We start from the raw sequence: 24,858 nt of genomic DNA on the forward strand, positions 1-24,858 counted from the left end.
TCTTGGTAGGTTCTCTAGAGATTTATCATATTAAAGAATTCATACGTCACTGCATTTCTGCTCTAAAGGGCAGAGATATTTTCAATTGACCCAAAATTCATTTTGATGCCAATTCAGTGGGAAAGACCCAGTCTCTGCTCTGGTAAGTTTCCCAATCTATCATTGCCAGATAAAATACAGGGTACTCAGTTAAATGTGAATTTCAGATAAACAATGCATAATTTTTAGTACAAATATGTTCCAGGTATTCCACGAGACCTACCTGTATTAAAAAAGGTATTTGTTATTTATCTGAAATTCACATTTAGCTGGGTATTGTGTATTTTTTCCCAACTCTGACAATCCTACCTAGTCCAGGCTTTCGCAGGTTTTTTAATGGTGCTCCCAGTCTTTCTCTGTTGGTCTGGGAGAGCCTGCCACACACATAATATGAACTTAAAATTGAATAGGTAGTTACTAGAGTTAGACTGCCAAGGTTCAAATCCCTGCTCTACCACTTCCTGGGTGTGTGGTCTTGAATAAGTTTTTTTAACCTCTCTAAGCCTCAGTTTCTTCATCTATAAAATTAGTTGAGTGGAGTATATGAAATAAGGGTTGTAGCAGTGTGGTTAGCATGTGTAAGCATTCAAAAATAACTTACTTTCAATCATTTGGAAAAACAGGCTAGAAAGCATACAACTATTAAGTGGGTACCACTTAAGTCAAACAAAGGGGAAGAAATAGAATAAGATTACAAAGAGGCCAGCACGGAGAAGGCGAAGGGAGCAGCACCACAACGCATACAAGACGATACTGAAATGCACACCTCTACAGAGACGCAGCGTGTAGAAAATAAGCTGGTTTGGCCCGTTGAGAGGAATTTTCCAGTTCTGGGATCCAATTAAAAAAAAAAAAAAAAATCTTAAAGAGGCTAGAAAAACAACAACAAAAAAAAGTAGTTAAAAAATAAAGCTCATGGGTTGACTCCAGAAAAGGCAGAAGGGATTTTTAACAACTTCACATTTATAAGATTTGTGTAATGGTCAGCTAGTTCCTCAGGGACCAAAGAAGAGGAAATTAGCTTGAAGAATGGAGGATTTTAAAAGAATTCACTTAAGGCTGGCTAAAGTTTGAAATGGGGAGAAGTAATCTGCAAACAGAAAATAAATAAATCCCCATGAATTAGCATGGGTAACATTTCCTTCTCTCATGGTCTTCAGAAATTGGGAAGATCCAGGGCCGGCCCGTGGCTCACTCGGGAGAGTGCGCTGCTGATAACACCAAGGCCATGGGTTCGGATCCTATATAAGGATGGCCGGTTAGCTCACTGGCTGAGTGTGGTGCTGACCACACCCACCAAGCCAAGGGTTAAGATCCCCTTACCGGTCAGCCTTTTAAAAAGAAAAAGAAATTGGAAAGATTCTGTGCTATTTGGGATGGTTTAAGTGTCATTCTTTCTCTTCAAAAGATCAAATGATCTCTAAAGGTCCTCTGCAGGTCTAGGGTTCTAGAATCTATATTGCTATTTTAATCTATATTGCAAGTGCGGCAGCATGTTTGCAGAGGGATTGCTGTGATGGGCTATTATACACGAATTCACTTAAACTGGTTCATGGGCATTATTTCTGTTTCTCTTCAGACCCAAGTAACCAGGCAACAGTAACTTTCTATTATTTTATCTTTTCTTTATCCCCCCAAAAGAATCAGTGTAAGCTCAGAAGGAAATAATTTTAAAATCCATACATGTTCTTCTCATAATTCAGGGCCTTAGACTACAGAGGTGAATGTTTCAAAAGCTTGATGGCATGTATGGTGAGTTGGTAGACTAGGTTTTAGATTGTTTATCAGATCTGTTCCTCTGGGTATTTGGCTTTTTAATCTTAACCTTTCCCCTTTGTCCTTGCAATTACTGGAGCAATTTAAAGACAATTATTGGTGATGCAGTGATTCTGGACTTGCATTTTTCGAGGATTAGGTAGTAGGGGAAGATGAAAGGTTAAATTTGATGGTTGATGTTCTAGGAAGAGGAAGTGAAGAAACTAAAGAAAATGAGACAAATAAGTGGAATAAAAATAATTTAAAAGCAGAATTAAGTAGTAAAGAAATTAGTATATGAAATGTTAGTGGACTGGGGTCACCATGATCTTTTTGTCTCTACCCCATTTTCATAAGATCATAGAATGTTAGAGATGAAAATCTTAGAAGTAAAACCACAACAAAACCTTTCTTACTCATCCCGGTCTCCCCCAAGTTTCCTTTACGGGAGTAATGCCTCAATAAATGTTTACTGAATGGATAAAGGCATAGGGGGATGACCTTGCTGTTCTAAGAGAGACCTGATCTATTAAATGGAGATACAGCTACTTGTCATAGTGACCTGGATTACTATCCCCTGGGTTATACATTCCCTAGCTGTATGAGGTATTTATGGTTTTTAAAATGTTTTCCAAATAGCATGTCACTTGAAGTGTTTCATGCTCCCCCAATCCTTCCTCTACACATCCCTTCACCTTGATCCCCTTTGTTCCTACCACCACTTACTGCTGGCTAGGCTCCTTCCAGCTGCGCACCTCTACAGCAAACATCTATTATGCTCATACCATGAAGGGCTGTTGTTCAGGTCATTTTAAAATTTTTATCACTTTGGTTGTTGTAGTAGAAATGTATCAAGTCCAGAGACTTTTTTTTAACACAATTTCTCCTAATGTCTTTGGAATCGTAGTTTACAGATAACCCAGTTATGTGAACCATGGTAAATGACCAGAGACTCCCCAAAATGAAGTCCCTTATTGCCAGGACCCGAGGTTCTGCTCAAAGTGATATTCCCAGAGCAGAAAATGTGAAAGTCCATGTCTATTCCTGGAATCTGGGAAAAGGAATGAGGAGCTATTGCCTCTTTCCAGAAGACACTAAACCCAGCCACCTCCAGACAAATCAACCTGGAGAACAAACTCTATCCTTTTCTCCAATATAAAGGCATCCCGCTTCATTAATTTGAATTAACCTTTGAGAATCAACAGTAATTGCAGCCAAAAGTGCTTTCCTTAACAAAATAGGTCTCTTTCAGCTCGCCCATAGCAGCTCCTGCTGTCATGGGCCGCATGACGACGTCTCAGTCAGTGGGAGGCCGTGTGAGATTCTAACGGCCTCACCACAGAGCCTAGGTGTGTGGCAGGCTATGCCGTCCAGGCCCGTGTAACGCGCTGCTCCACGGCTACAACACGGCCTTCCTCGGAAGGACGCTCGTCGCTGGAGGACGCCTGGCTGCCTTTCCCGTCTGCTGTTAAACGGCGACCTCTGTTCGTCCGCGCGTGTCTGGCTCCGCACCACGTTTTTGACCACACTGCCCGCAGGGCTGGACAGAAAGACTCAGGAAGTGGACTGACCGTGCGCTGAGCTCAGGCCAGACTGCAGGCGCGCGCTGTCTCTCATCTGAGGGGCCTGACAGACCGAAGGGCGGGCGGCACGGCCTGCGCGCCCCGACTCCGAGCTACGCCGGCCTTCAGAAACCGAGAGCCAAGGAAACGTCCCCCGTAGTTTTTCCACTGCTCGCGTGTTGAAATCGTACTTTGAATATATTGGGCTAAATAAAATATTAGGGTTTTTTTACTTTTTAAATGCCTATGAGAAATTTTTTAATTACGAATGTGTGGGTCGCGATATATTTCCATTGGACGGTACTTGTCTAAAGGAGCCGTACATGCGAACCACGCCATGTCTTCAGCGAGCGTTTTCTCCCACACCTCCTAACGGTGCCTCACAACCACCATCTGACGCGGTAAAAGCCACGCCTCCGTCCCAGCAACTTCTAAGCCAGATCCCTGCGCCCACGAATTTGAGTTCACAGCTCTGAGAGCCGGCGACGGGCCAGTCTCGCCAGGCGTTTTAAGAGAGAACAGGACCGCGACGACAGGCCGCACTGTGCGCCACAGATAAGCCCCCCGGGCCGACACCGCGCACGGTCCCGCTGCCCGCCCGCTTCCGCCGTTCCGAGGGCGACCTCCCCAAGATGGCCGGCGCCGAGGGATGGCACCGCCCCGCGCTGCCGGGTGTCGATTGGGTGCGACGGTTCGGCGGTGAGCGGTGATTGGGCCTCACGGCGTGAGTGGGCGGGACCGGAAGGTGGTCTCCGCTCCGGGCGCCGGGGCTCTAGTGCTCCGCGGCGGTCCCCGGGGGATGTGGAGAGCTGGCGGCATGTCGGCGGAGCTGGGAATCGGCCTCGCATTGCGGGCAGTGAACGAGCGCGTGCAGCAGGCGGTGGCGCGGCGGCCGCAGGTGAGGGTGGGGACCGCGTGAGGACGGCGGGCGGCCACTTTGAGGAGGGGGACACCTGCATGGGAATGGGTCGTCACGGTGACGGAGCGGGGTCTCCCGGAGCGGCGGGATCCGTCTCCGCGCGGGCGTCCGCGGGGGTTGCCGAGCCCGCGAAGGGCTTGCGAAGGATTTCCTCGGCGATCTCCCCAGGGCGTCGGGTTTGCTGGGGTGGGCGCAGTCGGAGCAGGAAGCGCCCCGGCGCTTCGTGTAGGGTCGACAGCCCTGGCGGACGCGAAAGAACCGGGCCTGTGCCCCAGGCTGCGCGGGAAGGCGTCTGATCCGAGAGCGCCCGAAGGAGGCCCTGTCGGCCCGCGCCCGCGCGCCGCCGTGTCTGACAGCTCCGAGGCGCTCAGTCAACGTCGCTTCCGTCCCGGGCCAAGGCGAGGACGTTTGGGGCAGGTGGCAGCTGCCTGACACCCAGTCCCAAGCAGTTTAAGGGGAGATTTTTTTTTTCTTTTCCTCATTCATTAGACCAAGAGTCAACATCTCGTGCCCACCTCGGTGCAAGAGTAAGCTGAGAGGTGTGGAGTGAGACAGACCTGAACAGAGAGGTCGGAGGTTTCCCTGATCAAGCGTTTGTGCTATGAAAACTCAGAGTGCTGGCCTGGAGACAGAATACTTGTATCACAGTCTTTCCTTGACTACTAATTAGATGTTTCCTTGAACAAGTCACTTCACTACTCTGGCCCTCGGTTTCTTCATCTCTACAGGCAATGGGATGAGCTCTGAAAGCTCTAAGCACCCTTGTGGCATTAATGTTCTGTGATTCCCATTGATTCTCCAAGAAAAATCTAGGGATTCCCCTAACTTTGGAAGGTTTCCCCGAAGGAACTGTCAGGCAGATGGGCTGCCTGCTCCGCTTTTCTCTCTGGAAGCCATCAATTCATCAACATAATCCTAGGAGTTATGGCATGGTCTCGTAAAAGAGGATGGTAAGGCATCCCCTCAAAAGGAAGGAAAAGGAGACTTTTTACTAATTGACCTGACTCCTTCAGGTCCTTGAGATTACTGTGATTCTGTGAAAATCCCAGGGGGTGATGGGGTACCTGAAAACTGAACTATATAAGAATAAATGCATCTCTTCTCTTATTGCTTCTGTGTGGATCTGGTTGCAGCAGAATGCATGGAAACCCTGCTCTTTATATAGTGGTTGTGGGAGGAAGTCAGGTTGGTCTAATCCTGAATCCAGAATTTTTCTGTGTCCTGGTCTCTATTCTGCCACTGGTTCTTGATTCATAGGTAGAGCAATAAAGTACATAATAGTTACTCTAAGCAGGCCACTTATAGAGTGAATGGCGGCAATATTAATTACTACACCAGGACCAGAATGAGTTTCCAAAACTGTTAACTTTGGTGTTTCAGAAACCAGAAGGGGCCTCCCTTCTGTTCAGAGAGTGCTGCCTTCTCTTAATGAAGTGATTCTTAAACCTCCAATGTTGGTATGCATGAGGATCATCTGGAGAGCTTGTGAGAGAGGAGATTCTCAGACCCCAACCCCAGAGATTCAGATTCAGTAGGTCTCCAGTGGATCCCAGGTGATGCTGATGCAGTTGGTCAAAGACCATACTTTAAGGAAATACTTTAACTTGCCTGGCTGTCCCGAGACATAAATGTCTTCTGCTAGATTTTAAGGTAGCTAACATATTCAATTGAGATGCCATGCATATAATAGACATTTGATCACCATTATTTGATATTGACCTCCCTGCAGCATTGGAAAAATAGATCTTACCAAATATCAGGCTAAGGTCTATGCCAATCTGTTCTGCAAGATTTATTCTACACAATTTATTTGGATAATATTCCCAAATGTTCACTCATGTGGCTCTTTCCTCTTGACAGGATCTCCCCGCCATCCAGCCCCGGCTAGTAGCAGTCAGCAAAACCAAACCTGCAGACATGGTGATTGAGGCCTACAGTCATGGCCAGCGCACTTTTGGAGAAAACTACGTAAGAGAACTTTTCCAAAGTGCCTTTGGAAGAGTTGTGATTGTCAGGCTTCTGACTTATTCTGTTTTACCCTTCAGGTTCAGGAACTGCTAGAAAAAGCATCAAATCCTAAAGTAAGTGGCTATGTGAACTCTTTAGTTTGTATCTAAATTTGGCTCTCTTTAGTTGAAAATTAGACCCATACTGGTAGTTGAGTTTTGGAAAAGTAGGTTGGGGTGGAGGTGGAAATGTCTACTTTTATCTTGAGCCCCAGTAATTCTCAGCTAGAGTCTATTCACACTATAGTTTTCTCTTTTGTGGCTGTTTGGAAGTGGTGATTTTAGGAGCTTGCTGTAATCATGGAACATGTTGAGATTTGAAAGCTTAAATCAGTTCATCCTTAAGGGTGATATCTGAAAGATAGAGGAAGTTGATGGGAGCAAGAAAGGGAAACAGAACAGAAGCCTTAGATTTTTTTCTAAGTATCCTTTTACATCATCAGGAGGCTGGCTGAAGATGGTAATAGAGTTTATTACATTTAAGGAACAGAGCATAGACGGGAAAGGTCACACGGTATGTGCAAGGTATTTGAGCTGGCAAGGCCTTTAAAATATGAGTCAAATATGGTTACCTTTTTCTCTTCAGATTCTGTCTTCATGTCCTGAGATCAAATGGCACTTCATTGGTCACCTACAGAAACAAAATGTCAACAAATTGATGGGTAAGATAAAACTCTAAATGCAAAGACAAAATTGCTCCATCGTTGTGTTGCTTATACTGTACTACCTTCTGTGGAAGAGAAAGCAGCTTTTAGAATATTCCTAATTCACCATTTGTCTTTTGGAATTTCTTTTAGGAAAGTCTTAGTTCTTAATATTAGGAGAAAACATCATGCCAAGAACAGAATAAAGTCACAGTTGGCTAACCTACTCTACTTCATGTTTATTATTATTTAGTTGTCTTTCAGATAAATTATAAAGAACTATAGCCCATAAATGTTTTTAACTAGCAAAGGAGACATTTTTGTTCTTTTTCCTTTAAATTAAAGGCTATAATAAATAAAACACAATAATATGCAATAAAATACAGTAAAGTAAAATTAAGAATTAACTACAGAAAAACTTAACCATGACAGTGACATGTGGAGATCTTGAGTAAATGAACTTGTTTCTCCCAAAGTGTCAAAATTTAAATAACCTGTATTTTTTAACAGCCTTATTAAAGTATAATTGACTTACAGTAAATTGCACATATTTAAAGTATAGGGCTGGTTGGTTGGCTCAGTTGGTTAGTGCACAGCCTTGTAACACCAAAGTCAAGGGTTTGGATCCCCATACCGGCCAGCCACCAAAAAAAAAAAAAAAAAGAAAGTATACAATTTGATAAGTTTTGACATGCATTTGCACCTGTGAAACCATCACAACAATCTTAAGAGTTTTATCTAGATGGGGACATAAAGTATGTATTCTCTTTTCATCTGACTTCTTTCACTCAACGTAATTATTTCAAGATTCATCATACTTATGCATGTATCAATGGTTCATTACTTTTTGTTGTTCAGTAGTATTCTGTTGCATAAGTATATCACAATTTGTCTATTCACCTGCTGATGCACATTTGGGTTCCTTTTAATTTTCTGCTATTACGCATAAGTTGTCATGAACATTTGTGTACAAGTCTCTGTGTGGACATATATTTCCTTTTCTCTTGGAACAAATACCTAGGAGTTTAATGGCTGAATCACATGATAAGTGTATGTTTAACCTTTTTTTTTTTTTTTTAAAGATGACGAGTAAGGGGATCTTAACCCTTGAGTTGGTGTTGTCAGCACCACACTCTCCCGAGTGAGCCACGGGCCGGGCCCTTTACTTACTTTTTAATTGTGGTGGATAGAATACACATAAAGTTTACCATCTTAACCATTTTTAAGTGTACAGTTCAGTGGTATTAAGTATATTCACATTATTGTGCAACCATCACCACCGTCCATCGACAGAACTCTTTTCATCTTGCAAAACCAAAACTCTGTACCAATATGTATGTTTAACTTGTTAAGAAACTGCCAAACTGCTTTCCAAATTGGTTGTGCCATTTTGCACTCCGACCAGCAATGTTCAAATTCCTCCACATTCTTGCCAATACTTGGGTCAGTCTTTTCTAATTTTAGCCATTCCAATAGGTGTGTGGTGGTATCCCTTGCATTTCCCTAATAGGCAGTGTTTGCCATCTGTATATTTTCTTTGGTGAAGTGACTAATAATATTAAAGTCTTTTGCCCATTTTCTTTTTCTTTTTTTTTTTTTTTTTTTGCGACAGGTAATGGGATCGCAACCCTTGGCTTGGTGTTGTCAGCACCACGCTCTCCCATGTGAGCTAATCAGTCATCCCTATATAGGGTTCCGAACCCGTGGCCTTGGTGTTATCAGCACCACACTCTCCCAAGTGAGCCATGGGCCAGCCCCCTATGGCTTGTCTTTTTATTCTCTTAACAGTGTCTTTTGGCTGGTTGGGTAGCTGAGTTGGTTAGAGCGTGGCCTTTTAACACCAAGATCAAGGGTTTAGTTCCGCATAACAGCAAGTGCCAAAAAAAATTTAAAAACAGCCTCTTTTGAAAAGCAGAAGTTTTTAATTTGATGAAGTCCAAATTTTTTTTTCTTTAATGTGCTTTTGGTATCATGTCTAAGAAATCTTTCCCCATCTTAAAGTCACAAAGATTTTCTCCTGTGTTTTGTCCTAGCAATTTTATAGTTTTAGGTCTAACATTAGTCTTCATGATCTATTTCAAGATAATTTTTGTATATGGTGCAAGGTATGGATCCAAGTTCATTCTTTTCCATATGAATATCCAATTGTTTCAGCACTATGTTGAAAGGCTATCTTTTTCCACAGCATTGCTTTTGCACCTTTGTCAAAAATTGATGGTATCCATGGGTTTATTTCTGAACTGTCTATTCTGTTCCATTCATTCATTTGTCTACCTTTCCACCAGTAGCATGCTACTTTGATTTACTAGAGCTTTATAACAATTCTTAAAATCAGGTACTGTTAGCCTACATTGTTCTTTTTCAAATTTATTTTGGCTATTTTGGGTCCTCTGCTTTCCATATAAACCAGCTTGTCAATTTCTCACCTCCCCCCTCCTCCACAAAAAAACCCTGATGGATTGTATTAAATCTGTAGATCAATTTGGGGAACATTTTGACATACTGAAATTATTGAATCTCCCTTGTTAATCAAGGTATAGCTCAATATTTATTTACATTTTTAATTTCTCTCAGTAGTATTTTATAGTTTTTATTGTACAGTTTTTCCACATCTTTTGTCTGTTTTTCATATTTTTGATGCTATCATAAATGATATTTTTCTACTTCAATTTCTGATTGTTGCTAGTATATAGAAATACACATGATTTTTGTAATATTGATCTTTTATCCTGCAACCTTATAAAATTACTTATTCTAGTAGCTTTTTTATAGATTCCATTAAATTTTCCACATAATTATGTTATCTGTGAATAAAGACAGTTTACTTTTCCCTTTCCAATCTGAATACCTTTTATATCCTTTTCTTACTTATTACACTAGCTAGAACCTCCAGTACAATAGAATAGAAGTGCTGAGAGTGGGCACATAGGTTTTTCATAGATGCTTTTAATGAGAAGGAAGAATTTCCCTTCTAATCCTTATTTGCTGAGAGACTTTCATTAGGAGTATATATTGAATTTTATGAAATGCTTTTACTGTATCAAAATAATCATATAGTTTTTTAGTTTAACATTGAATCACATTTATTGATTTTCAGATGTTAAACCAACCATGCATTCCTGGAATAAACCCTATTTAAATATTGCATTTGATTTTTTAAATTTTGCTTAGAATTTTTCTATCTATATTGACAAGGGACATGGATCTGTAGTTTTCTCGTAATATCTTTATCTGGGTTTGATGTAAGGTTAATGCTGGCGTCACAGAATAAGTTGGGAAATATTCTGTCCTCTTCAATCTTTTGAAAGAGTATGGAATTGGTATCTTCTCCTTAACTGATGGAAATCATCAGCGAAGTGGAGTTTTCTTTGTGGGAAGGTTCTTAACTATACTTTAAATTTCATAAATAGACATAGGATTGTTCATATAATCTGTCTCTTCTTGGGCGGGCTTTGGTACTCTTTGTCGTTCAAGGAGTTTTCTCCATTTTATCTAAGTTGATGAATTTATGGGCATAAGGCTATTTCCAATATCTCTTTATTATCTTTTTATATCTGTAGAATCTATAGTGATGTCAACTCTCTCACTCATTCCTGATATTGGTAATTTCTATCTTCTCTCTTTTTTCCTAATCAATCTAGCTATCTCATTTTTCTCTACTGTTTTATTATAATATGTTGTCATATTCTATAAAGAAAAATAATATGTATTGTGGGGTTTGTAACATGTAAACACAAAATGCATGACAACAATAACGGAAAGAACAAAAGTGGAGAAACAGAAGTACACTATTGTAAAGTTCTTAAACTACATGTGGAGTGGTATAACTTGAAGGTGGACTGTGATAAGTTAAACCCAAAAGCAACCAATAAAATAACAAAATAAAGGGTTGTAGCTAGTAAGTCAACAAAGGAAATAAAATGTAAGCTAGTAAGTCAACAAAGTCATAAAAAATATGTGAAATGGTATCTGTTTGTGGTTTTGACTTGCATTTCAATCCTAATGACTTGCAGGGAATGGGAGAAGAGATTTGCAAATCACATACCTTTTAAGGGATTGTTACCCAGAATACATAATGAACTTTTACATCTCAATAATGAAAAGACTAAGAACTCAATTAAAAAATGTGCAAAGGATTTGAATAGACATTTTCCAAAGAAGATATACAAATGGCCAGTAGCAGCACAAGAAAAGATGCTCAGCATCATTAGTCATTATTAGTCATTATCACTTTCTTGTTGATGGTATCAATTGTGGCACAAAAGTTTTTCATTCTGCTGTGCTCCAATTTATCTTTTTTCTTTTGTGGCTTATGCTTTTGGTGTCATATCTAAAAAGCCATTACTTAATCCACTGTATTAAAGATTTACTCCTGTGTTTTCTTCTAAGAGTTTTATAGTTTTAGTTCTCATTTTTAGGTCTATTTGAGTTAATTTTTGTGTATAGTGTAGGGAAAGTGTCCAACTTCATTCTTTCCCATGTAGATTTCCCATTGAATTTTCTTGCACCTTCACCTTTGTTTTTGAAAGATATTTTTGCTATGGAATTCTAGGTTGACAAATTTTTTCTTTCAGGATTTTAAAGACGTTGCTTCACTATCTTATCACTTGCTTTGTTTTCAGTGAGAAATCTAATGTCACACTTGTCTTTGTTCCTCTACATGTATATGCTTTTAACCCTCTGGCTATTTTTAAGATTTTCTCATTGTCACAGATTTTGAGCAATTTGATGATGATATGCCTTGGTATAATTTTCTTCACATTTCTTATGCTTGGGGTTCTTTGAACTTTTTGAATAGTGGGTTTATAGTTTTCATCAGATTTAAAAATTTTTTGGACCACTGTTTCTTCATGTGTATTTTCTGCCTTCCCTTTCTCTTCTCCTCAGGGGTCTCCAGTTACCTGTTATGCTGCCTGACACAGTCCTACACTGATGCTCTTTTCATTTTTATATCTTTTATTCCCCTCTGCATTTCATTTTGAATAATTTTTTCAAGGTACCTAATCTTTTCTTTGGCTGGATTTAATTTGCCATTAATCTCATCAGTGCATTTTTCATTTCATACATTTGCAGTTTTCATGCTAGAAGTTTAATTTGGGTCTTTTTTTTTTATATCTTCCATGTCTATATTTCTTGGGTATGTGGAACACAGTTATAACTGTTTTAATGTCCTTATTTACTTATTCCATTATTTTTGTCAGTTCTGGATCAGTTTCAATTGATTGGTTTAACTCTTCATTTTGCATCATATTTTCCTGCTTCTTTGCATGTCTGGTGATTTTCGTTTGGAGGCCAGACATTGTGAATTTTATCTTGTCAACTGCTAGCTATTTTTGTATTTCTATAAATATTCTTGAGCTTTGTTCTGGAATACAATTAAGTTACTTGGGAATAGATTGATCCTTTTAGGTCTTGCTTTTAAGATAAGTTGGTGTGACCAGAGCGGAGCTAAGTATAGAGTTAATTTTTTTTTTTTTTTTTTTTTTTTAAAGATGACCAGTAAGGAGATCTTAACCCTTGAGTTGGTGTTGTCAGCACCACGCTCACCCAGTGAGCTAACCGGCCATCCCTATATGGGATCCGATCCCGCAGCCTTGGTGTTATCAGCACCACACTCTCCCGAATGAGCCACGGGCCAGCCCATAGGGTTAATTATTTTAATTATTCCACACTACTGAGGCAAGACCCTTCTGTGTACTCTGTTAGTGCCCCTTAAGTCTTGAGTTTTCCAGCCTGACTGGTGGGCACAGGCACTATCCCAAGCACTACGTGAACCTCAGGCACTGTTTCTTATAATCCTTTCAAGTAATTCTTTCCATGGCCTTAAAAGTAATTTCCTCACATAAATGCACTGATCAGCACAGCTGAATACTCAAAGGAAGCCCTTTACAGACCACTGGTGTTCTCTGTGTGCATTTCTCTCCTCTCCCACATTCTGTCCTATGCACTGTAGCTGCCTTAGTCTTTTCGGAATCTCAGCTCGATCTTCTCAACTCAGATTCTACCACATTCTGCCTGTGTTCCCCCTCCCTGCACCATATTCTAGAAACTTTCCAGGCAGTAAGCTGGGACAGTTGTAGCGCACACCTCATTAGTTTCCTGTCTCTCCAAGATCAATGTCTCTCATTATATGATATCCAGTTCTTGTAAACCAGTGTTTCATATATGTTTTATATATTTTGTCTATTTGGTTGTTTCAGGTGGGAGGGTGAATCTGGTTCCTGTACTCCATCTTGTCTGAGAGCAGAAGTTTAGTATATTGTTTCTCTGTTTTGTTTTGTTTTTAAGCCAAAGTACATTGTTTTTATTTATTTATTTATTTTAAGTCTAATTATTTATGAATATTATTTATTTACATTCTAACATGTTGCGGAGCAGTTGCGGGGGGAAGGGGAGAGGAGAATGGGGAAGGAAATAGGGTGGGAGAAGGAAGAAAGAGAGGGGGCATGGTTGAGACCCATGGGACCTCCCTCATTCCTGCAAAGGAGACAAGGGGGCTTCCAGTGGTGACTCGGTTGTTGCTGGGCTAGATGCGGATGTCAGGCAGATGTGGCTGAGGCCCTGGCTCCCCCACCGCCCCAGCTTGGGAGCCTGGGTCGCTTCCTGCAGCAGCTCAGTGGTCATCCTGGGCTGGTTGCAGGTATCGGGGGGGTGTGGCCAAGGCCCCCCACCACCCTGGCTCAGGGAGCTAAGGCTCCCAGCCCTCCCTGCTCCCTGGCTTGGGAAGCTCGGGGGGCTTATGGTCCTTGGTTTTATAAGTGTTCTTTGGTGATGTGAGACCTTTACTAGTTAATATCAAACTTTATCTTTGACCTGTGGGTATTTTGTTTTTTCTTTCAGTTCTGCGTTGGATTATTTTCTGTTCCCACCACATAAACTGCACTGGAACAAATTTGTTGTCCTTTGCTTACTTCTAAAATGGAGGAACTTCCTGTGGGGACCAGCACTTGAGCCCTGTAGTTGAGCTAAATTGCTGCTTTGCTGCTGAATCCCTGGGGAAGGCCTTTTGTGCAGCTCAGGTTTTAATGGTTGACTTCCAGGTCTTATGAGGTCCAGTACACCTGCATTGTGTGGAAACTGGTGTGGGCCTGAGACTTTTCAGCAACTGCACCCCCTGCAGTTCTATATTCCTGACCAGTCTCCACTGAGTGGTCCTATGCTGATTGGGGGACAGATCAGCTGTCCTTGCTATGCCCCAGTGTTCCTCTGGTGGGCCCATCTCCCCTACCGCTGGTACTCCAAACACTTCCCAGGAGACTGGCCATGCGCCGGTCCCTTGCGATGACTCACCAGCCTCTGAGTGGCTCCTTTTCTCAGTTTTTGTGGCTCCTTGCTCCTATGTGGGTCCACAGGAACGCTGTTAGTGGTCTTGTTGGCCTGGGGGCCACCAAGGCCCTCTTTTCCCCTCCTGCCTCCAAGCAGCTCCATACAAAGGGCACAGCTGCGGCTTTTGCCTGTTCTTGCTCCATGTGCTCAGCAGCTCCAGCCTTGAAGTGGCCAGGACTCAAAATTGGGGGAGTGGTCCTTTCTTTCTGTCATCGTAGCTTCTCCTGCCTTCATGCACTCCGTAGTTCTCTCCTTCTCTTCCCCTGAGCTCTAACGGCCCCAGCTTGGCTGTTGTTGCTTTTTTAATAGCTGTAAATTGGTTGATTTGTGGGAGAGAGTGACTCTGGAGACCGTCTATTCCGCCATCTTTACTGGAAGTCCCAAAGTACGTTGCTTTTAAAAGATATTTTGTATTGGGTGTGAGGTAAATAAGGAGCCTACTTATATTTTATAAATGGCAGTAGGACTATCAGCTGTTTATTTGAAAAAATAATTTAGATTTCCTTCCTCACAGTGTAAATTCCACCTAGATTAAAGAATCTTAACTTGAAAATCAAAACCATTAAAGTATTAGAGTAAAATATAAGAAAATATTTTTATTTTTGTAGGCTTAGGGAAAGGCCTTTCTAAGCAAGACATAAAATCTGGAAACCATAAAAGAAACAACTAGCAGGTCTAATTACAAAAAAATTTAAGCTTTCTGTATGTCAAAGCAAAAGGAAAGCACAGAGTGGGAGGAAAATAGTATTTTTAAAGGGGGAAAGAGGTTAATGTCCAGAATACGTAAAGATCTACAAATCTTTTTTTAAATCTATGAGAAAAAAGTACACAAAAACTAAGAACAGGCAATTTACAAGGGGGAAAAAAAGACAAAAGGTCAGTAATCAAATGAAAAATGTTGAATTTCAATCAGGGAAATACAAAATAATAAATTCTGCTTTTTACCAATCATCATAAAAAATGCAGAAGACTTCTAATATCCAGTGTTTTGAGGGGATGAGTGTAAATGAGCACTCCCACATCTTGCCAGGAAGATTTTTAAATGGCAGGGGCTTTTGGATAACAAATTGGTAATATCCAACACAATTTAAATTGTACTTCCTCCTTTGCTAGTAATTTTAATTCAAGAGACATATATCCTATGGAAATACCTGTACATATGCACAACATTCTATATACAAGTTTGGTTTTTGTAGTAAAAAATATGAAACAATCTAATGTCCATTAACAAGAAGAATAGTTAAGTAAACTGTGATCACGTGTGGAATACTGCAGTTCTTTAGAAATACCAGTGGATCTAGTATGGATGTGAAAAAATCTTCAATATGTAATGCTAACTGGAGGTAGCAACCCATAGAACATTTCGTACAATCCAATTTGTGTTATTAAAAAAACAAGAAATACAGTCATCCCTCAGTATCCATGGGGGATTTGTACCAGGACACCCCCCACCTCACCCCCAATGGATACTGAAATCTGAGCATGCTCAAGTCCCATATAGAAAGTGGCATAGTATTTGCATATAACCTACACACATCCTCCCATATACTTTAAACCATGTCTCGATTACTTACAATACCTAATTTAATGTACCCATAAATACTATGTGAATAGTTGTTATACTGTATTTTTTAATTTGTATTATTTTTTATTGTATTGTTGTTGTTTTCCAAATACTTTTGATCCACATTTGGTTGAATCTACAGGTGTGGAACCTGCAGACACAGACTGACTGTATACATTTGTGAGTGTGTGTGTGTGTGTTGATTATTTGGTTGGATGAAGATACACTGAAAGATCTGAAAGAATTCTCATCCCAAAGATAATAGTGGTATCCTCTACAGTGAAGGGCTTTGACTTTTTACTGCCTATGCTTCTGCGTTGCTTTTTTTTAATTATTTTACAACAAGCATCTATTCTTTTTGTCTTTTTTTAAAATTTATGTTTATCCAAGCAAAGTAGCCTGAGCTCAAATTCAGTATTAAGAATAAGTCAGTTTGCCTTAGTTCAAATCACAGCTCGAATATTTATTAATTTTGTAAACTTGAATAAACTTTTACTTTTTGGTGCCTCAATATCCCCTTCTGTAAAATGGAGGTAATAATAGTCCTTCATGAACTGTGGTGAAGATTAAAAAGAAATTATGCATATAAAGTGATTAGCATCGTGCGTTGAAGATTTCCACGTTCAATAAAAGTAAGATGCTGGTGTTGCTTCCATTGTTGTTGTTGCTGTTATTTATGAGACAAGGCAGATACATTGTTTCACATGCATCTCTGAAAACCAAGCTGGCTTCGATGACTTCAGTGTCTCACTGAGCTTTCAGTGTATGGGTCATTCTGATGTCATTGTTGACTAAGAACACTACATCCCAGAAAGCTTGAGAACATGGTGATACCATGCCAGGGAACCGTTTTGGTTGCCACTGGTGTCCTTTCCTCATTGCCATCTTGACCTGTTTCTCTCAGTTTGAACTGAGACTTATGGCATCAAGCCTGCTATTAGAAATCTCTCCATTGCCAGCTTCTTGAAGCATATGGGTACTTATGCTGCCTGGTTGTGGTATGTCGGGGTTTCCCTTTCCTTATTCCTCTTTGCTGATTAGCCAGGGATGGTCTGACATTTGAACTCATATCTAGTAAAACTGTCACTTTTGTCTTGGCAGAACTGAGATTTAACTGTCTTTTTTCTTTTCCTGGGATATTTATCATTCTCTCAAGTCAAAGACTTGTTACATGTTACTTGCTGCAACAGAGTGAATGAAGAATACTACCTTGCCTCTTTCTCATTACAGCTGTCCCCAATCTCTTCATGCTGGAAACTGTGGATTCTGTGAAGCTAGCAGACAAAGTGAACAGTTCCTGGCAGAAAAGAGGTTCTCCTGAAAGGTTAAAGGTTATGGTCCAGATTAACACAAGTGGAGAGCAAAGTAAGTGGCCAGACCCAAATTGTAGATTTTTCTTCCCTTAGGATGGTTGAAGCTCAGAGAGAATGGCAGGCCTAAGTATCTGGTGGATAAGGTTATGGAATGAAATCACAGGCCTTTAAGTAAGCTGTTTTATATGTAATCTAGATAGCATAATGACATGCAAGCCAGTCCACATATAATTCTTTAGTACATCTTGGTTTGTTATATCTTCATGTTTCAGGGGAGGAGGAGGGACTTCAAGAAGGGGATTGTGACTTAGAGCTTCTAAAAATCCCCAGAGGTCACCATCATTTTTGAACAAGATCACAGTTACATGTATAATACTTCTTAGTTCTTAAAAAATTACTTAGTGTTACATTGAGAGAGACTAGAAAAAAAAGTCACTGTGAGCACAAGTCAATGAATATCTTTTCAGGGCTTGGGTTAACAGTATAACATAGTGAATAGGAGCCTGGGTTTTGACATCAGACAGACCTTGGGTTTGAGCTCCACCACCCTCCAGCTCTATAAACTTGGGGAGGTTACCTAACCTCTCTACCTCAGTTTCCTTGTCTGGCAGTGACATCATAATAGAACCTACTTTGGTGGGTGTAATGAAGATTAACTGTGGTAATGCACGAAAAGCTGTTAGCACAGAACCCTGTACATCTTACTTTGTTAGCGGTTTGTTGAGAATGAATGTTTAAAGATCGGGCATTTGCTTATAACCCTCAAAGCACCACTATTCCCCAAATCTCGGCATGAAAGGGCACAGAATAGGCATCTGATTTTCAGGTAGCCTTAGGAGTCAGGCCACCTGGGTTCAAATCCCAGTCCAGTAGTTCCTAGTTGTGTGACCTTGGAAGAGGTACTTAGCCTCCCTATACTTCAGTTTTCTTATCTTTAGAAGGGAGCTGGTAAAAGTACTTACTTCACAGAGTTATTGCATTAAATGAAATGCTTTTAGGACTTGGCATATGTGCCTGGCACATAAGAGTTCAGTAGACTTTAACAATTATTGTATATACATGCACCCAGATTATAGCTATATTACATTATCAATATAGGTAAATCTGAAATTGACTCCAGATCACATTTTATTATATCATTTCTTGATAATTACCTATAGTTTGCAATAATTAGAGATTGAAGTGAATGTTCCTACCATCTCCATTTGATAAATGGGGGCAAGACAATATCAATAACCCTTATAACTGCATTAGCAATAATCATTTGTTGCAAATTCCTTCTCTAGTTGTTAATTAGCAAGTTCAGTTAAACGTTGCAAATATGTAATCAAAACAATTTAATGTATACTTTAATTTTTTTGTAATTCGATTAATAATAAAACTACAAAAATACTGGGTTTAGAAAAATAATTCTCACATTCATCTGGCATACTGGCAATGTGAATCTTCCAGTTGTCCCAAGAAAAGCAAGGTTTTTTCTTTTCCCTTTCCCCTAGCTGTTCTCAGCTAAGATCTTGAGATGAAGTGAAGAGAATCCAATTTATAGGTCTTTCCCTGAGAAATTCAGAACCTGACAATAAGGGGAGTAAAATCTAAGAAGACTCCAAATATAAAGTTGCTTTTCAGGACTTGAGGATAGGTTATTTCAAGAGGTTGAATTAACTTGTCTTGTCTGGGCATCCCCTCCTCTCTTGTAGGAAAGGATGAAAACAGAGCTTAACCCCTGGCTGTTTAAGACATCAAATTATAGGTGTCTTCTGTTTCTTTTTGTGAAGGTAAATATGGCCTTCCACCTTCAGAGACGGTAGCTGTGGTGGAACACATAAATGCCAAGTGCCCCAGCCTGGAATTTGTGGGGCTGATGACCATAGGAAGCTTTGGGTATGATCTTAGTCAAGGACCAAATCCAGACTTCCAGGTACTGGGGGCCGGGAGTGAGGGTTGAGGGGAGAGGGGTTGCCCATGTGCACAGTGAAATGCTATTGTAGGGCTGGCTGTTGCAGTAAACTGTAAAGACATCCCAGACGTTGCCTGTCAGCTGTTATAACCCTCTTCTTATAGGAAAAGGGAAGAACAGACTCCCAAAACCCCACAGACCTTTCTCAGCTCTATTTGTACTTGGCTAAAACAGGGTTTTGAGAGAAAATTAGCTCTTTCTTCCTCCCCAGTGACTGAGCGTTTTCTTGAAAGTGGGAGAGTTTGCTGTATACCCTTTCAGTAACTTCTGTCAATTTTGGCGGGCCTTGAAATCATGAGGAATAAATAACATCTGTCAGAGAGTTTCAAATTCAGCCACTTTGAGGAATTTTAGGCATCATTAGAGAAGGTAGGGATACAATAGGTGTCACATTTGCCTTTCTATCAGGTGTTATTGTCTGTCCGGGAGGAGCTGTGTAAAAAGCTGAACGTGCCTGCTGACCAGGTGGAGCTGAGCATGGGCATGTCCGGGGACTTCCAGCATGCAGTAAGTGTCTTTCCGGTGCCCTTGTCTGCCTCAAGGGTACGGTCCAAAAGCCTTAAGCAAGAATTATTTGCTGGAGAAACCTCTGAAATGCCTCATTGTAGCAATAGGGAACTCAGTCTCAGTGGTTCTCAACTATTCTAACATTTCCCTACTCTCCACACCCCATCTTTTTTGAAATGAAATTTGTAGAAATTATATAGCTGGACACCTAATTTTTTAAAACTCAATATAATTCCCTAAGTGTAATTTAAAGGAAAATAAGAAATTAAACTTATAATTTTTAAAAGCATTTTATTATGCTTGGGCATAGATATATTATAGTAAACCATAATCAAGTGGTCCAATGCTTGATCTTACATGCAGGTCACCATGAATGCAACAAGTGTAAATGTGAACTGACACAGGTATGCTGTATTAACAACTCAAATATGTGATTTTCTGGAACCATAAATAACTTGATAATGTTCCAAAAATCAAAGTATAAACTTGCATTCCTGGAAAATTGTATATATTAAAACAGAGCAAAAATACTTTGTGTTCATAAGTAAAAAGGAATTTGATTTTGTGCTTAGACAATTATAAGGAGGTTTTCTCATCTCCTGACCATGGAACATTGGAAAGGTGTGTGGGCTCTTAGACAGCTAACTGTTTGCTGTGTCCCACACGCTGCAAGTATCTGACATCCCTGTCCCCCCCAACTGAATGCCAGTCATACTCTCCAATCCCCATGAAAACCAAAGAAATCCTTATTTCCTAAACACCCCTGAAAGGTTGCATTGCCCGAGAGAACCACTGCCCAGTCATCATCTTCAGCTCCATAGCCGTCAGTCTTCATGGAAACCTCTCGAGCCAGAACGGGAGGCACAGCTTCAGCATTTGCTACGTTTCATTGTTTTAAACTTGTTCCTTGATACTTTCTCATCTTTCCCATAGATTGAAGTAGGATCTACAAATGTCCGAGTAGGAAGCACCATTTTTGGAGAGCGGGATTACTCAAAGAAACCTGCCCCAGACAAGTCCGCAGCAGACCTGAAGGCCCCAGTGGAGGTGGCACAGGAACACTGAGCTGAGGAGCAACCAAGAAGACTAACTGTGCACTAACCTAGATTTCCATTTTTATATTCCCTGTGTTACAGCAGTCATGCTCTGACATAGGAAGCTCGCTTCAAACAGTGGTTTTGGACTGAATTTTAGAAATCCAGACATTGCTGCAGAACAGTTTTGAAATCAATAGCAAGGAATTGAGTTTAATATTGAATTCTGCCTGGGAGTACCAACAAACCAATCCGTGAATGCCTTTTCCGGGTTAAAATTTGGTCACTGATGTCAGAGAAATTGCCATTTTCATCCCACTGTAATAGGAAACTCCCTATGGTTACTGGCATCCTACAGACTCCTACTAAATCATCAGTCACCTTTCCTGCTCTGGAACAAGGTAATTTCTGCCCCCAGCTTCTACCCTTGCCAGTGGATATGTGAAGATATTCTCTACTCTGGAATGGCCATAAGGTAACTTCAAGAAATGGCTCAATTCTTCAAACACAAATTGTTGCTAATTAGAGTTTGTGTCAGTGGCCACCCCGTCGTATTGACACTGAAATTATAGGAGTAACAAATAGGACTTGGGCCTTTCTGACATCCTCCCGAAGAGACAGCTTTTTCCTCTGGGACCTACAGTGATGAGAATTTAATGACATGATTTCTCTTCCACCATGATCCTCTTTATGGTGTTTTTTTTTTTATCAAAGTCCAGTGAATCTCATTACTCCTCAGAAACAGAAGATTCCCTCAAAGCCATGCTCAGGCACATGTTTTCAGCAAGTCCTGGCTTTGACATTCCTTTTCCTGAGGAGCACTTTGCAGGCTCATTTATAGCCTCCCACTATATTTATAAGCCAGAATTTTGCAGCTCTCCTTGGTGGTTAATAAAGTAGCAAGATCTTCAAAAGCCAGGAAGCACAATTCTCCAATAGTCATGACTGATGGCTTCGGTGTGGGTGATTGTGTATTTTCTAAATGACTTTTTATCTCATTTATTCAAGCCCCAGTCTTTAATTTTATGTAATAACTTTCAGAACATGATGCTGCTGCTGAATGTAATTTTGTAAAACTTAAGCCATTATGATTCCTGTACTGTTTCAATCAAAGCTATAGTGTGATTTCGGAGTCTATTAAATAAAAATGTGCATTTGAATTATACCATCTGTGCCAATTACAAAACAATTAAAATATTTATTTTTTGTGACCTGGTGTAGTGAATGAGTAGGAGGGGCATTGGAACCAACAGGAAGCAGCTGTGCCCGTTACTTGGCACCATGCCAGCCTGGCTCTGGAGCAGGGCTTGCCTTGGGTCACAGATGCAGCCAAAGCCACATCATGGATGAGAGAGGGATTTACAGCTTCTAAGGGCAAGAAAATGAAATGTTCTTGCTGAAAGAAACTCTTGAATTGCCTCTAGATGGCGACATTGGCTAGCCTGAGGGGCAAGCATTGGGGATCTGTCAGCAATTTATCCTGCAGGGGACTCCTGGTTATTTAGTCTCACTCCGTCTTTACAGGCAGAAATGAAGGCCAGAGAGGACAGGATTTTCCAAAGTGATACAGCTGATTCTTGCAGGGCCAGTAGGTGCTTTCAGCTACCTTATTTCTTTGCTAACTTTCAGGTGACTGTGGAACCCTTAGGGAGAGGTGAGATGGTCTGAGTAATAAAGATCTCTGGCTTATGCCTGGAGACTAAGAACAAGGAAGAGGGAGGCAGTCCATGGAGGCCAAATCAGTGCAGATAAGGGACGGAAACCAAAGTACGTCTGTCCGCTGTATCCACAGCAGGACAGGACTTTTGCAGAGAGAAAATTGAGTCAGGCTGCGATTTTGTTTTTTGTTCTACGAGATGGGCAGCAGGTTGGGTTTCTCCCAGATTTTCATCAACGCGGTGACAGCTGCACAGCAAACTTCCTGAGTTACATCAGCACACTCTCCTGGACCAGACCCACCTGTGCTGCCCAGCAGCTGTCAGTGGCCTGGGGCCTTGTCTGCCTGCCCTGAAGCCAGCCTCAGAAAGTTGGAGACGCTCAAAGGCCTCCCAATAATCCATCAAGGCTTTGATCTCCTGGGAAGTTCCTCATAGAGTCTATCACATTTCTTAAAGCAATCTCTTAATACTCAAACTGTAGTCCCCCTTTATTTTTAACATCTGTGGCATATAAAGCAGTATTCTCTATATTCTCTCATTGTACTCACAACAGCTAGTAGGGCATTTTAGGCTATTTGGCGGTATCTCTTTGCAGACAAAGGCACTGAGGCCCAGAGAATGTTCAGTGCTCTCCTTGTCAGGTCAGAGTGCACTGGTGGCAGGGCAAGGAATAAACTCAGCACTCTTGACTTCTGGTCCAGAGTTTGGCCACTATACCATACTGCTATCTTCCGTCTCTGGCTTTAATCATTTATAAGTGGCATATTCTTAGATTTGCAGCTTTAATTTAAGAGAAGCTTATTACCATAAAAGAAATGTATGTTTTTAGTCTGTTGTAACAGTTGAGAATTATGCATCAATGCAGAACAAACTTTGAAACCACAAGCAGTGGGGGTGAGAAGGAAGGAGAGAATTAAATCCAGCCGTGAGTGGGATTAGCCTCCCCTTCCGTCACCCCATTTCCCTAACACACACATTCCTTCTCCAGATTCAAATTGTCCCACAAGCTGCAAGGCCCAGAGTGTGCAAATGGTGCCCTTTTCTCCCTGGAGTTGGACTGGCAGTGAATTCTGTTCCCCAGGGCTAGACACAGAAAGAATGAGGTCAAATGGGACATTCTCAAAATCCAAGACATCTTTGTCCGTCAGAAAAGAAGTGGCCCTGTGCTTTCCACCAAAGCTTTGCGGGAAAAAGGACTCACACACACCCCTCCCCCCTAGTTCCTGAAGGGCTATGCAAGAGGACTGGGATGTCGTCAGTGGTGCAATTGGAAATAATTTACTCTGGGAACTGTAACCGTCTTTACCATGAAATCAGTTGAATGCTCTTACATCAGCCTCATGACTAATGGCAAAAGAATCTAAATCATCCACCAAAATGTTTGACTGATCTGCCCTCCCCTCAAGAAGCACATAGGTAAAGAAAAGGGCTTTCTTTTCCACCCAGTTTGCCTCAACGTGTATATACCACGGCTTCGTGTGGTTGAGTTGCTGTTTACAAGGTGGAGGGTCCTTAAACTTAAGTTCCTCTCCTATAATCACTTCGAGGTCCCAAGGGGCCTCAGAGCTAACACTTTTTCTCCTATAAAGTCCAGCAGAGATCAGCTGAAATGGCATGTGGTGAGGACAGAGGGAGGGACTTTGGGCACCTTTCTTGTATTTAAGATAAATACAGGCTCAAGCTCCTGAGCGTTGAGGTCCCATGGGAGCACAAGCCACCTTTCGAGTACCCGCATGCCTTCTCGAATGGTCCCATTACCGCTAGCTAGCTGGAGGCACTCCATGCTGGCATCTACCCCACCCGCCCTCCCGAGGAGCAGTGCTGCCTGCAGCCTCAGAGCTAAGCCTGACCCAGCTGCCAATCTCCAAAATAAAATCAATGTGTGACCTTATTCTCCAGATGTACCAAAGAAACAAGCACAAACTCAGTCCAACTTTGAAGCCAAAAAGGGAAGATGAGAAGTGGGAGAGAGGGAGAGAGAGGGGGAAAAAAAAACTTGGCTGGACATGAAAGGTGTCTTGTCTGTCTGTTCCCCATTAGGCGCAATTCTCTTGCAATCTGCAGCCTCAACATAATTCTCCTGACCAGAAACTCTCCTGAGAGATAGTGTCAGAAGGAAAAACAAACAGAATAGCATCTCTGACAGCAAAGTCACTTAAAAACCTATTTGGTGGGGGAAGAGGAGGGATGTCAGCACATCAGGGGAGGGCACTCCTTCACAGCAGGCCACATGTGGACATACATTTTCCCTGGGATTGCACAAGGACAGGAGGGGGCCCAGGACAGGGCTGACGTGCGGGGGCAGGGCAGTCCCAGGAAGCAACATCCCCGGCCCTTCCGCCCAACCAGCCCCTCTGATGCCTCAAGATCTGCCTTGTCTGGCTTTCTCAACTGTAGACTCAACAATAAAACTCATGGCGCTGGGCTTTTGACAGCCCCGGGGTACGCTGAGGAATTCGGAAGGATTGCCTTAGAAAAAAGGGGTCCTGATTGTCAAAAACTCTATCTGACTGCCCCCAGCAGCCAGGGTCTGAGAGCGCGGCCATCCCTGTACGTGGGCAGCCAGCTCTCCAG

General features: G+C 41.5%; 1 protein-coding gene across 1 annotated transcript; it reads left to right on the forward strand.

Annotated features, from left to right (window-relative positions):
- The first annotated feature begins 4,106 nt into the window (after positions 1-4,106).
- PLPBP (pyridoxal phosphate binding protein) lies at positions 4,107-21,837 on the forward strand. The gene is made up of 8 exons (XM_063077120.1): positions 4,107-4,254; positions 6,136-6,243; positions 6,321-6,356; positions 6,868-6,943; positions 17,046-17,180; positions 18,904-19,046; positions 19,494-19,592; positions 20,526-21,837. Exons 1-8 carry the CDS (start codon positions 4,156-4,158, stop codon positions 20,655-20,657), a joined length of 828 nt encoding a protein of 275 aa, XP_062933190.1. The 5' UTR covers positions 4,107-4,155; the 3' UTR covers positions 20,658-21,837.
- Positions 21,838-24,858: the final 3,021 nt, after the last annotated feature.

Source organism: Cynocephalus volans, chromosome 13 (assembly GCF_027409185.1).
Source record: "Cynocephalus volans isolate mCynVol1 chromosome 13, mCynVol1.pri, whole genome shotgun sequence".
Lineage (NCBI taxonomy): Eukaryota > Metazoa > Chordata > Mammalia > Dermoptera > Cynocephalidae > Cynocephalus > Cynocephalus volans.

What these genes read in the sequence shown, in the direction of transcription:
- PLPBP (XM_063077120.1), top strand. Translation starts at nt 4,156, where the DNA reads ATGTGGAGAGCTGGCGGCATGTCGGCGGAGCTGGGAATCGGCCTCGCA. An exon ending in CGGTGGCGCGGCGGCCGCAG is followed by an intron (nt 4,255 to 6,135) that starts GTGAGGGTGGGG and finishes TCCTCTTGACAG; the next exon opens with GATCTCCCCGCCATCCAGCC. An exon ending in TAACACAAGTGGAGAGCAAA is followed by an intron (nt 17,181 to 18,903) that starts GTAAGTGGCCAG and finishes CTTTTTGTGAAG; the next exon opens with GTAAATATGGCCTTCCACCT.